The sequence below is a fragment of the Pantherophis guttatus genome, chromosome 1 (assembly GCF_059756535.1).
Source record: "Pantherophis guttatus breed Tessera chromosome 1, ASM5975653v1, whole genome shotgun sequence".
In the NCBI taxonomy this organism is placed as follows: domain Eukaryota; kingdom Metazoa; phylum Chordata; class Lepidosauria; order Squamata; family Colubridae; genus Pantherophis; species Pantherophis guttatus.
In genome coordinates, this window is record NC_142063.1 from 17,695,920 (window position 1) to 17,709,562 (window position 13,643).

At 42.8% G+C, this 13,643-nt stretch overlaps 1 protein-coding gene across 1 annotated transcript; it reads right to left on the bottom strand.

The window, feature by feature from the left end:
* Nucleotides 1–4,711: 4,711 nt before the first annotated feature.
* On the bottom strand, nucleotides 4,712–13,425 carry OAZ1 (ornithine decarboxylase antizyme 1). Its single transcript, XM_034437754.3, is given in 6 exon segments — nucleotides 4,712–5,182; nucleotides 5,326–5,411; nucleotides 6,347–6,519; nucleotides 6,787–6,873; nucleotides 6,875–6,932; nucleotides 13,148–13,425. Coding segments are annotated over 6 exon segments (657 nt in total). The 5' UTR covers nucleotides 13,270–13,425; the 3' UTR covers nucleotides 4,712–5,051.
* Nucleotides 13,426–13,643: the final 218 nt, after the last annotated feature.

A 13,643-nucleotide genomic window follows, 5' to 3' on the forward strand; every position in this document is an offset into this window, starting at 1 on the left:
GGATTCCACCTGTCTTCTTTGGTTTCTCAATATGGCACTTATTAAACATTAGAGCTTTGCTTATTACGATGGCTGATAAAGTCAGCTTTATGAAGGGGCATCCAGATGAATTGAATAATTTGGCATACTGTTGCTGATAGGAGAGGTATTAAACTGAAGCAATTCTATTAAATGCCTTTCTTCGTTTCCATTATTTCATCCCATAAGCTTAATACCCTACCTTTTCCCCCCCAAAAAAGTTGCCACCTGGGAGAATAAATTCAATAGGTATGTATAGCTATGTAAGGGATTTGTAGCCCATATTTCTTAAAGTGGCAGACATGCAGAAGCATCTCACCTAATCTTAGTCCCACAGTGAGCTAAAAGGAACGGACGGTCCCAGAATATTGAACTTGAGGTCTTCCAGGCCCAAGTAAAAAGTATCACCCCCCACCCCCCCATTTTAACGGCAACCAATACTTAACTCAGGAAAGAAACCTGTTTGCAAAAAGAAAAAAACTTACTGAAATCAATAACTTGAAGGAATACAAAATAGCCCTATGAATGCCAGTCATACCTCATTCCACTTCAGAGATGCATCAAAACTTTTTAATTGATTTCAACTTGCCGTCCATTGGTGATTTCAATTTGCCGTCCATTGGTGAAATGTCTGAGACGGCTCGGGAGTTCATGGCTTCCATGACGGCCATGGACCTGACCCAGCTAGTTCATGGCCCCACCCACAGAGGGGGTCACACTCTGGACTTGATTTTTGTCTCTGGCCAGTGGTTGAGTGGTCTTGTTATAGGGGATATAGACATGGAACTCTTGTCATGGTCAGATCACTCACTCCTTCACCTGGACCTTCGAACCGCTATACCCCGCCACAGGGAGGCAGAGCCAATAAGATGGGTCCGCCCCAGGCGCCTGATGGATCCTGATAGGTTCCAGATGGAGCTTGGGCCACTTCCTGAGGATCTGGCACATGACTCGGCCGAGGACCTGGTGGCTGCCTGGGATCGGGCGGCTGATGGGGCCTTGGATCGAGTCGTGCCTCTGCGGCCTCTGACCCGGTACCGATCCCTCGTGGCTCCTTGGTTTACCGAGGAGCTGAGGGAGATGAAGCGCCGGAAAAGACGCCTGGAGAGCGGTTGGAGGCCCAGTCTCGCTGAATCTGACCGAACACTGGTAAGGTCGCATATCAAGACCAACCTAGTGGCGATAAAAGCGGCAAAGTTTAATTACTTTTCCGCTCTTATTGCGTCATCAGAGAATCGTACGGCTGCCCTGTTCAGGGTGACCCGCTCCCTGCTCCATCCGGGAGTGCGGGAGGACCCCCTGGAAGGCAGGGCTGAGGATTTCGGACAATACCTGTATGACAAAATCGCTCAGATCCAGGGGGATTTGGACTCTGACTGGGTAGATTCAGGCAGGGTGACGAGGAACAGTCTTGAGAATGTTATCTGGGAAGAGTTTGACTATGTGACTCCGGATGACATGGACAGGATTTTGGGGAGACTCAGTGCGGCCACATGTTTACTGGACCCGTGTCCCTCCTGGTTAGTACTGGCTTCCCGGGAGGTTACACGAGGCTGGCTCCAGGGAATTATTAACGCTTCGTTGAGTGAGGGTCACTTCCCCACTGCCTTGAAGGAGGCGGTGGTGAGGCCTCTCCTCAAGAAGCCCTCCCTGGACCCGGCAGTATTGGCCAACTACCGTGTTGAGAGTGTGGTTGCGTGACAGTTTCCACAATTCCTGGAGGAAACGTCTTATCTAGATCCGTTCCAGTCAGGTTTCAGGCCTGGGCACAGCACGGAAACGGCATTGGTAGATGATCTCTGGAGGGCTTGGGACAGGGGTTGCTCCTCTGTTCTAGCCCTGTTAGACCTCTCAGCGGCTTTTGATACCATCGACCATGGTATCATGCTGTACCGGTTGGAAGAGTTGGGGATGGGGGGCACCGTGTTACGGTGGTTTTCCTCCTTTCTCTCTGACCAGTCGCAGTTTGTGTTGGCAGGGGGGCAGAGGTCGACCTCGAGGCCTCTCATTTGTGGAGTGCCTCAGGGGCCGGTCCTCTCGCCCCTTTTGTTCAACATTTATGTGAAGCCGCTGGGTGAGATCATCCGTGGCTTTGGGGTGAAGTACCACCAGTACGCTGATGACACCCAGCTGTACATCTCCACCCCAGGCCACCCCAACGATGCCCTTGAAGTGATGTCTCAGTGCCTGGAGGCTGTGCGGATCTGGATGGGGAGGAACAGGCTCAAGCTCAACCCTTCCAAGACTGAGTGGCTGTGGCTCCCGGCATCCCGATATAGTCAACTGACTCCATCGCTGACTATTGGGGGCATGTCTTTGGCCCCCTCGGAGAGGGCGCGCAATCTGGAAGTCCTCTTGGATACGCAGCTGTCTTTGGAGGAACATCTGACAGCTGTAGCCAGGGGGACCTTTTGTCAGGTTCGCCTGATTCACCAGTTGCGACCCTTTCTTGATCAGGATTCCATGTGCACAGTCACTCATGCCCTCGTCACCTCTCGCCTGGACTACTGCAACGCTCTCTACATGGGGCTCCCCTTGAAGAGCACCCGGAGGCTCCAACTGGTCCAGAATGCGGCCGCGCGGGTAATAACGGGAGCTGCTTGGCGCTCCCACATAACACCGCTCCTGCGCGAGCTGCACTGGCTCCCAGTGGTCTTCCGAGTGCGCTTCAAGGTGTTGGTTACCACCTTTAAAGCACTCCATGGCATAGGACCTAGTTATCTTCGAGACCGCCTGCTGCTACCGTCAAGCTCCCATCGACCCGTGCGCTCCCACAGAGGGCCTCCTCGGGGTGCCATCAGCCAAACAATGTAGGCTGGTGACCCCCAGGGGGAGGGCCTTCTCTGTGGGGGAACCTACCCTCTGGAACCAGCTGCCCCCAGAGAATCCAAGACCTCGGTGCCTTCCGCCGTGCCCTTAAAACTTTCTTTTTCCAGCAAGCCGGGCTGGCTTAACATTTTTAAATATTTTAATTGGTTTGTCATTTTAAACTGGGGCCAAATTAATATATATTCTTTTAATTGTTTTTAATGTTTGTATTGTATGTTTTTATCTGGCTGTACACCGCCCTGAGTCCCTCGGGAGAAGGTGCGGTATATAAATTTGAAATAAAATAAAAAAAATAAATAAATTAGTTATGGTTAATTTACATCCTGCTTTTCCTTCAGATATGGAAAGCCATGTACATTTTTCCCTAATCTTGTATAGTAATTTGGGCTGAGGGACAGTGACTAACCTGGTACTAATAATCTTGTGAATTTCTAGATTATGGACTTTGATCTGAAGAGCCTTAAATCTTCTTAGTCCCAATACTGAACCATCACATCTGTTAGGAAACCCAGGAGGGATCAGCAAAACATGAGAGAGATGGACTTGTAGGTTATCTTTTCTTTCTTGTTTTACCTCAAGGTAAGGGCAGAAGTCCTACCACCCTTCAGCTGTTAAATTGCAGTTCCCAGCATCCCTCACCATGGGTCATGTTGGTTGTCAGCTGCATTAAACTGTAGTTCCGGATCATAATCCTGAACTACAAGAGCCACAATAATCCCACCCTAAACAAGGCTAATATTGGCAATTTATGCCACAGATGGAACCTGCGGTTGACTTGAAAGGATGGACCGATTATGAAAACAGGTCGTCGTAGTATAGTTGTGTAAGAAGTCAAGAACAGTCTGAGAAATTCATGAAAAGCACTGGAAATTTAGTTATGTGCGTGTTTGATTACATTTATTCTATTAGAACATGACTCTGTTAACATTTTAGGCAAATAACTGCACTCCTTCCTAATGGAGAATGAAGAAATCAGTAAGCAGAGGAGAGACAAGGCATTAGGAGTCCTGGTCCAGATAGACAATGAGATAGATGGAAGTACCGGTAATTCATTTGTTTCTTCCCAAACACCAGATCCAGTTTAAGGAGACAGGATTATTTGTGCATCCCATCTTGAAATACTGATGAGTGGAAATCTAGTTACCTTCATAAGCTCATCCATTCAATGCTTGGCAAGATCCAGTCTTCGAAACATTATTTCTGCAATGCGGTAGAGGCAATTCAAAAAAGTAGCTATAGGATTTATTAACTTGTTCATTGTTTCAGGATAATTTATCAAGGCAGATGGTGTGACAAATTTACTGCCAAAATTTGAAATTGCCCCAATCGTATTTTCAAATGGGAAGGGAGGAAAGGGGAAAGATGGGTGATCTTGACAGCATAAAGGAATAGAGAGGAGGGGCTCTGAATCCATCGTAACTTCCTTATAAAATTATTTTCCCTTTGTCCAATTCTTCCAGGTTAAGTAACTCTTATGATCAGAACTCAAAAAATATACACTTTTCACTTCCACAAGCCTTGTATTTTTTAGATGGTAGATTAATAAATGTTTTAATGTATTTTAAAATAGTAACGCAATGTCTAATAACTAGTCCGTGCAGAGGAGGAACTCAACCACTGAGGGAGGATTGTTGCATCCAAAATTGTGCATCTAACTTTCCTGTCTCTACAGCATCATCCTCCAAGCTGGTTATGTAGGTATTATGGTTCCTGAAATATTTTAAGCGTAGCTATGGACCAGGCTAGTTAGGAGTAACTAGATTTTAGTATAAATGAAAGATAACAATCCAAGGGTAACTCTACGTAGCAATTTGCGCCAATTCCTTTCTAAAACGAAAAGGTTTTGAAACAGTAAAACCAGCAGTAAAGTAAAATATAAACTTTTATTTAGAATTAAAGCGAATACTTCAGTATCACAAACACACAATATTAAACTTCCAAGAAATATACTGCTAATTTGGAGTGAGCATTTATTTTTGCACAATTACAACATGCGGACAAGTCCAGGGGAAAAAAAGAGAAAAGATGACAAAAGTTGGAAATTTTCAACATCTTTCCCACCACCAGAGCAGCTGTCACAATAATTCGTACAAAGAGCAAGTCATTTTATGTGTGTGCATGTATGCTGATGCATAAGATGTTGACAAAATTCCTACAGATTCATCTTTGTCAAGGAACAAGCTCTAAAAGGCAAACACTGCAATCTAATCTTCCTCAGAAGAATCTCGTTCAAAGGTGTACACCATAAAGCAAGCGTCAGGTCTCTTGGGGACAAGGGGATGACCTGGTCTCACAATCTCAAAGCCCAAGAAGCTGAAGGTACGGAGCAGCGAAGCTACACGGAAAAACAAGAGATTTAGTACCAATTCCTTGAGATATAGGACACAAGGCTAACAGGCAAGCAAATGCATCGCCCGTTCCACAACCCCCTTAGAAAAGCAGTCTCTGCTCAGCCTGGCACCACCCCAGATTCCTTACCTCGGTCATCTCTGTTCTTGTGGAAACAAATGAACACATGCTCTACTTGAAGCTGCTCTTCCGCAAACTCAAGAAGAACTGCAAAACTAAAGACAGGAAGAGAGTGAGACACTTTCCCACCCCCTCAGAGCTATTTCAAAACTATGGTTTTTATCTAGTGGAAGATCTGTGATAGGGGAAAGGTTGAAAGATAAAAAAGAACACTGTAAATTAGGAAATCTACTATCCACTTACCATACATACTCACAGATAAGCCAAGAATTTTAAGCTCCAAAATGCAGCTGAAAAAAATTGGCTCATTTGTGAACCAGAGCTCAGATCATGGCCTTTATATTGGCTAGTTGTATAAATGATAATATAGTTATTAGTTATAGTTGTAACAGTAGTTAAAATGTGAGGGTAAGCTTATTTGTGTGGTGATGCATTTTTCATTGTATTTTGCTCAAATTTTTGAGGGCTGCCTTATCCGTTGTTGCGTAAGTTTATGTGTTTTTCGCTCTGTAATCTTGTGGCCATTTTAAGCTTCATGCTTTTAGCTTTACACGATTACAAACCAAAAAGCCCCTGCTCAAATACCAACAGCAAAACACACTTTCAATGTAGCTGGCGAAAAATAGTTTTGAGAATTAAAAAGCATCATTCTCTCATGCGCCTGAACACCACAGGACACTGATCATATATTTCTCTAATTACTCAGTATTGTTTCAGCTAAATAGGACAAATAGTATCACCCGACAGTGAGTTTCACTAATTAACTTTCAAATCTATCAAGATCTAGAGTTTGACCTCCTTCACAAATGTCTTCTACATGAAATGTGATCATGGAAAAGTATGAACTGAAGAAAACAGGCAGCATTTGACATGGGCAAGAACGTAGCTGCAAGCATAATACCAAGAACATAGCATTTTGTAGCTGTGGATCAACAACTACATTACTTGAGATTATGAAATTTGCTATTGACCTAACAGTAAACTCGATTTCATAATGTTGAATATTTCAAAATCAGCTGTTTTGCTCTACCTGTCTTTGCTCCCCTCTGGCAAAGAACCATTGGGAAGTTCGATATACAAATTGCTGTTATTCAACACAGTTCTCCAACTGATGTGTTTGGCATCCGTCAGCCTGGATTGGATGTTCAGGATTCTTGTCCTGTTACTTGATGTTATTTCCTCTGTTACATTCAGCCGATTATCCTAGGAAAGCAAGACAGAATTTAGATTATTTGTAGATCCCCTGAACCATAAGCGTATTGATCAATGTACTCCAAATTTTCCAACAGCACAAGATTCATTCCTGTGCTGCCTTACTTGCCAGGCCCAATATTCAGATAGGTACAAATCAGTGTAATTGCTCTTAATAGCTAATCCAGAAACCACCCGCTTCCAATTCCTTTACACTTCTCAAGCACTCCACAATTCAAACTGTATCAATCTTCATTTATAAAGAGGCGGCGTACTTACAGAATAAAATAAGTTAGCTGAAAGATTGTGATCCCTCCGACTATTCCCTCGCCCACCTGGGATCTTCAGGGGTGGGTGAGGGACATCAGGAGCACCACCGAGGCCCTGGACCCAGGTTACTACAGCAACTGAAAGACACCCTGGAACTGAGAGGAAGACAGAAACATTATTGAGGTCAATATTCAAGGGCAGACTAAAAATTTTAAATTAATCAAATATGGTGAAAAATAACCCATTATACCCAGCCAGCAAGAAGTTATAAACCAGCACACTTAGAAAACCTAAAGTTGGAGATGCCTACATAATCCTATCAGCAAATGGAGAGATGAAATTAACTCACTATCATTCCTCCTCTATGTTTCTAGTACTTATATGGAACATCTAACTTCCGGGAATTGAACAGCTGCCCCCAGATTCACACCTAGATATATACCAAGTGGGGCAGACTTTAGTGCAAAATCTCTTCTTAGTTTTGGTAGATCTGATAAGCAAACACAGGACCTTTATGTGTTGCAATGCAACCTTTACATTACAGTTGTATTTAGAGACTGGTTTAAAAAAAAAAAAACTGTAAACCTACATTTAGATTACAGTAACACATTCTAATAGTCTGCCTTTGAAAATGATGTAAAAACTACAACTGGTAGAAATGTAGCAACAGGGACGCTAGCAAGCAGGAATAATATTGCAACGCAACATTTATTCTCAAGTTGATTGATGACAAGCCTGGATCTAATTCAAAGTGCTGGGTCTGAGCTGTAACACTCCATGTGGCTTCAGAGACCAGTTAATGTAAGTGGAATCTATCTAACCTAAGTGTACATTTAGAGGGAGGAGTTTAGGGTTCCATTTTGCAACAAGTGGGCATGAACCCAAAGATAGCTCCCGTTATGGCTGTCCCATTATGCCCTAGTATCAGTGCCGCAAGGGGTTATTTAATGAAGCTTTTTAGAAAATGGTTGGTGGTGTCCTGATTTCTCAGTGACCAGGTGACTATGTTTTGGTTTTTAATGTTATGTAGTTTTTCTTGCTGGATTGGTTTTCTATTTTATTATTTTAAATAACCGGAAATGATCTGAGCTGGCCAATATATAAGTTGTTAGTAAATACATTTTGCATTAAAATCAGATCACAATCCAACTATGCCAAATTAAAAAAGAACACCTTCCTGCAAACATATAATTCCAGACTTACAGTCCCATCCGAATGGTTCCACTATACATTAACAGCCACTCCAGTTGTTTCAGTCTAGTAGTTTTTGCCTGCTGTTCTTAGGTTGTAGGTTAAGCGCTGCCACTTGGAAGCAAAACATTCTTAGGAATTTATAGAAAAGCTCCGAAGTTAGAAAAATCAGATGCTTCTTTTAGGACCCTAATTGCTACCATAGTACACAAAACTTCCATTCTTTGATAGGTTGGAAACCTATTAAATGCCCCCATCATTTTCAATTAAATGGATATATAAAGGTATATATCCAATTATATTCTGCTCCAATTATATTCTGTAAAAATTTTGTACAGTAGTTCAATTATGCAACAAACATTTTGTCAGCTTGAAACAAATCCCGTACAGTACGGCGTTTGTTTGCAGAGGTGATTTTGTGTCACCAGCACCCAACTTAACTGAAAGCAATTATTTTGCCTAACTCCAACCACAGCGACTGCTGTTCCTGCTAGCCCCTCCCTCTGCACCATCCTTCATTCTGCAAGCTCACTGGGGTTGCGTCACCACAGCAGATGCAGCAGATCAAGGTCCCCCTCGGGGAAATTCTCATAACCATCCTGCCAGCAGCCATTTGCAAAACAGAAGGGGGAAAAATCCACCATTTTGAACACCCTTTAAAAATCCTGAAATCTTTTAGCACTAGGCATCAAATTAGCATTCTTAAAATAAACGCTTTAACAGACTTATTTTTCTGCCATTTACGGCAGGCTTTTTTTCCCAAAGAAAAAGAAAATGCAAAACAAATGATATTACGTTGGTTCTTCAAACAGGTCCACCTTCCATTCAAGAACCCTTTTCCTGCACCTTGCACACAACTGAGCTTTCTTGATTAATGTGCATAGTGTGGCACAAGGAAGCAAATTTAATCCTACACCAGTTGAGTAAATGTTAAAACACGGTTTTAGGGTTCACTCATAATAATTTAAGGTTTCCTGCTTTGTATGTATTTGACGACTGCTTTTAAATTTTAAATTGTGATTTTATTTTGAAGGATACTGCACATAATTTAGCAATTAAATAATCAATGAATCCCAGAATAGCAGCTTCAGAAAAATTAGGCATTAAGCTTAACGTTGCTACTCCTGCAATATGACACGGCATTTTACTCTGTCATATGGGTAGCTTCAGGTCCTGCTGGCTAATGGAGTCCTTAAAAAACCACTGAACTAGCTGGCCCTTGCTCTGTTCAATATGTCAGCTATATATGAGTTAAATTAGGGCTTAATTTCTCAAAAATCCTGAATTCACTAATGGGTGAACCAAAAAATTCTGGTAAGGTAAACTATCTTATGCAAGATAGTTTCAGTCCAATCCTACTTTCTAATCATTATCTTCCATACTCAAAAGCTGTATTGTGTCCTGAGGTCATTTCAATAGCTCTGAATCAAAGCTTTTCATGGGATACATTATGCTTTAGTTAGGTATTTAATCTGATATCAACATTATTCTCCACAAAAACTAAGCTGAATGGAGTGCTCATCAACACCATTCAACTAAGGTATGAAGTATTCCAGCCCCATTCTCTATTATGTGGGAAATGATTATGGGTAAAAACAGCCTATTTTGCATACTTTTTAAAATGGTTCTTTCCTGCTTTGTTTAAATCTAACCAAGACTGGAATGTAGAGAAATGGCAGGCAGTTTTTGCTGAAGCACATAAGCCACGTTTTTTTTTTTTAAAAAAACAAACTTGCTAAACATATCCCTAAGATCTCATACATTGAAATCTCAAAATATAATGGCCATTCATTTCAGCCTCTCTGTCTAAGGTTCTGTTGGCACCATTATTTTAGGTGCTGTAGCATTAATCAACACTGCCAATGCCTGGTCTGGAGAATAAAGGCCCAGCTAGTTCTTGGGAGATATCTCAGCAGCATTCATTTACTGAAAATCTAACAGGCAGAAACTACACTAAATGGCATCTGATCAGATTTAAAAAGGGGATTCAGACCTGGCTATTGGGAGTGCTAATTCAATTATTTACTTTTATCACGGCACATAATTCAATTATCTGCTAAAGACAATTCACATTAGAGTTGTCCCAAGTTGGGTCAGGAAGATGCATCTCATATAAACTCACACAGAAGAAAACAACTTTCATTCACAATGTTTCCCTTATTCCATCATATACAACTGAGAATGACAGAGAAAGGAAATTCTTAGATGGACTGCATCAAATTGAAAGGGGCTCTATTTTAATGCAACAATGTCCCAACCATAGGAAGCTCTGGATGTTGGCCTATATATCCCATTATTCACAATTATTGATCATGAGGGCTGGAGGATTATACGTAATTCATTATCTGGGGGCCAAGATGGGGAACTCTGTGAATGATATTGTATCAAGAGGCCAGCCTCTTTTTATACCTTATGCAAAACTTCCTTGGCTCATCAAAGGAACTTCCTTATTACAATAAAGATCTTCTCATATCAGGAAAAAAAAGTGTGTGGCGAAGCAAAACCTAAGCTTATCTCAACCAACAATTATAGTCTCAGAGCTGGTCTAGTTCAGCTGAGGAAACATTGCAAGCGACCTTTGTCTTGGTTAGGGGATCCCCATTTCCAAATCGCTGGGTTTTCCCTGAAGCAGCTTTTTTTCTGACCACACAGCACTAATGAAATACTGTGATCTTCTGCTGGTACCAAGCCATGATATGCAGTTTGGTTTGACACAGTAGTGTAGTGAATAAAGCCCTCTAGTTGTGGCTAAAGATTGCTTAGCCTATATGAATCCAAATTAAGAAAACTTAAAAAAAAAAATCAACTGGAACTGGGGGGAATTAATTCATAGTAACTTTAAGGCAGATCAATTACTGAAGAAAATTCTGTGCCATACAGCCATTCACAAATAATTTTTCCATAGGGGAATGTTGTAAAGTAAGTGCAGCCATATTATATATACAGGGATGGCTGGAAATTACTTTGATTCTTTCTGGAGAGTGAAAAATTTCTTTTTTAATTCTATAGACCATATTACAGCAAAGTTTTGTTGTTTCCTTCTTCAAAATAGTGGGAACCAAAACATTTTCCCTATAAGCATTATTATGACTCTCAGGGGCCACTGTTAGTTTCCGTTTCTAACTGCAAAGCTGATCGCCCTAATGCCACCCATTTTGCAAGCAGACACATCTGCTAAAGATAAATTCAAATTTAAACAAACTGCTTGCCTATAACATTTCAGGATACTTCTAGCTATAAATTGAAAAAGCTATTCTCTTACACAGATACTCTAAATGAGTTTATGTACAATTCTTATTACCAAGGAAGCACTGTCAGATTTGGAAAGCATACAATAAAACATATATACTTCTCCCGTCCTTATTCTATTGAACAGCATAAATTTGCTATGTGAAAATCTGAAAGTAAGAAGAGCCTGCAATAAAGTGTTTTCTGTCTTACAATATAGATCAACTGTATCCTGCTGTTACTTCTCAGCAGTTCTATCACAGTGCCCATAATTCACCTAATGGGGGGAGGGCATTATTACACTGGAGGGGGGCAGATTGGATGTATGCATAGAAGGACATTTGGGGAGGGAGAGGCACAGCTTTTCATATAGAAATAAAACAAGATAACTCCCTTTCTAATAAAACCTTTATTTTTTGAAAGGCAAGATCCAAAGCAGGAAATACCCACATGAAAATGAGTTGTATGTCTATATGTATATTTAGGAATACCTTCGTGTCATCTTGTTGCTGCATACTAGCTGGGAGAAAAGAAAGATTTTTCCCCTCTATGAAGATTTATTTCATGTACAACAGGGAAAGTGGATGATCACACAGATAACAAACAGATCACCTCAAATAGGACCTTTTTTTCCTAAGCGATGGATAATATATGAATAGGTTACAGAGGATCTTTCCCAGGAACTGAGAAATAAAGGACAAGTTTTTTTTCTGTTAAGGGAATAGACAGCAACTAATTTTATCAATAAAGGCCTGCTGTCTTCCAATTCTCTCTCCTGAAATATATAACTAAAATTATTCTACTTTATGCAACTGGAAGAAAAGGAAGCCAGACCGCAAAAAAATTAGGCTTTATGGCTTCAATACAATTTTGCTTCATCCTCGCTGTATTGATGGAATTACACATACTTTTTAATGGGGTAAAATGAGCAATTCTTTCTCTTCAATAAGGGACTAATCGGAATGTTTCATTTTCTTTTCTCCTTTAAACCTAAATAGTAATTAGGCAGCCAGCCAGTTTGATCGACTATTCCCGGTAAAGCAGCAACCAGGTTAGGAAATTGAGACTCGAGTTTTAGTCCCATCTTAAGTACAAAACCAGCGAGGTGATCTTGGGCCAGTCTCTCACAGCCTTAGGAAGGAAGCAATAAGCAAACCACTTCTGAAAAAACCTTGCCAAGGAAACAGGGCAGCTTGCCAGCAGGGGACTAGACTGGAAGGCGCGCACATCCAGCAATAAGGCCTCCACCAGTTTAGGCCCTATTTAGGGGACAAGAGTTAAAACACCTTCCGTTGATGTATTATTATTATTAAAATCGATTCTCTCTTTTACTACTGTTGTTTTGGTAGCTAATAAAAGCGCACAGCTAGCAGGAAGTATGGCGTTCCTATATAGAGAGCCTTTAAGAAGCGCACTCTCAGTTCTCCTTTTTTTTTCCCCTTCCCCTTTTTTTATGCCAGAGTTTCGGCTGCAAAAGAGGGAAGGGGGGGGTTTCGGGGCCCGTCCTGTTCCCACGAGCCGTTTCTGGAAGCTCTTCGAAACGAGGAGTAACGGGGAGGGCAGCAAGGTTTAGGAAGCACAGGCAACCGGGCGCCAATCCCAATAGCCGCCCCTTAAGGGAAAGCGATGGAAGGAGGACCGCAGGGGACGCGCATCCCTCCTCCACACGAGGCAAGGTTTGGGAAAAACCCCGAGTCCTGGTGAAGCAGCCACAATCTGGCCCGAAAGGAGAGCGACCTCGGTTTCCGAAGGCTCGCTCTTCCCCCTCACCCCCACACGTTGCTAGGAGAAAGGGGGCGTGGCCCCGCCGGCTCCGCCCCCTCCCCTCGTGCCTGGGCGGGGCTCGAAGGGCGAGGCCGCGGGACTAGGCCGCGGAGCGTGAGGCAAAGCGAGGCGTTATTTTGGCCGTTTGGTTTTTTTTTTTCTCTCTCTCTCTCTCTCCTCTCCTCACCTCCTCAAAGCGGCGTTGGTGGGCAGGGTGGGCATGGTGACGGTACTGGTCTTTTTATTTCCTTCCTTCTCGCGGGCAAAGCAATGACTGTTGAGGATCCGCTGCAGGGAGGATTTCACCATCCGGGCCGCCCCCTGTTCGCCGAACCCCCGGTCGGGTCTTTGCCCTTTTCTCCTCCTCCTTCCAGCCCCCTCCTTCTCGGCTACCTCTTGGCAAGGATTTCCTTCGTTCTCCTCTCTTCGGCAGCACAAAATGGCGGGCGGCGGAGGACGGCCAACTGCCTTTATATGGCAGTGGGCGGAGATAGCCCCGCCCATCCGTGGCGTAGGATTGCGCAAGCGGCGCCCACTTGCATTTAACGAAAGCCCGGCCTACTTCCGGTGGCTTAGAGCAGCACCCCCTCCCCGCTTCGAATCTGCTCCCTCGCCAATGCTTCGTGAAAAAAATAAGGCCACGCCCCCTTCCCCCCCCCTTCCCTCCCTTTTCTTCTTCTCCA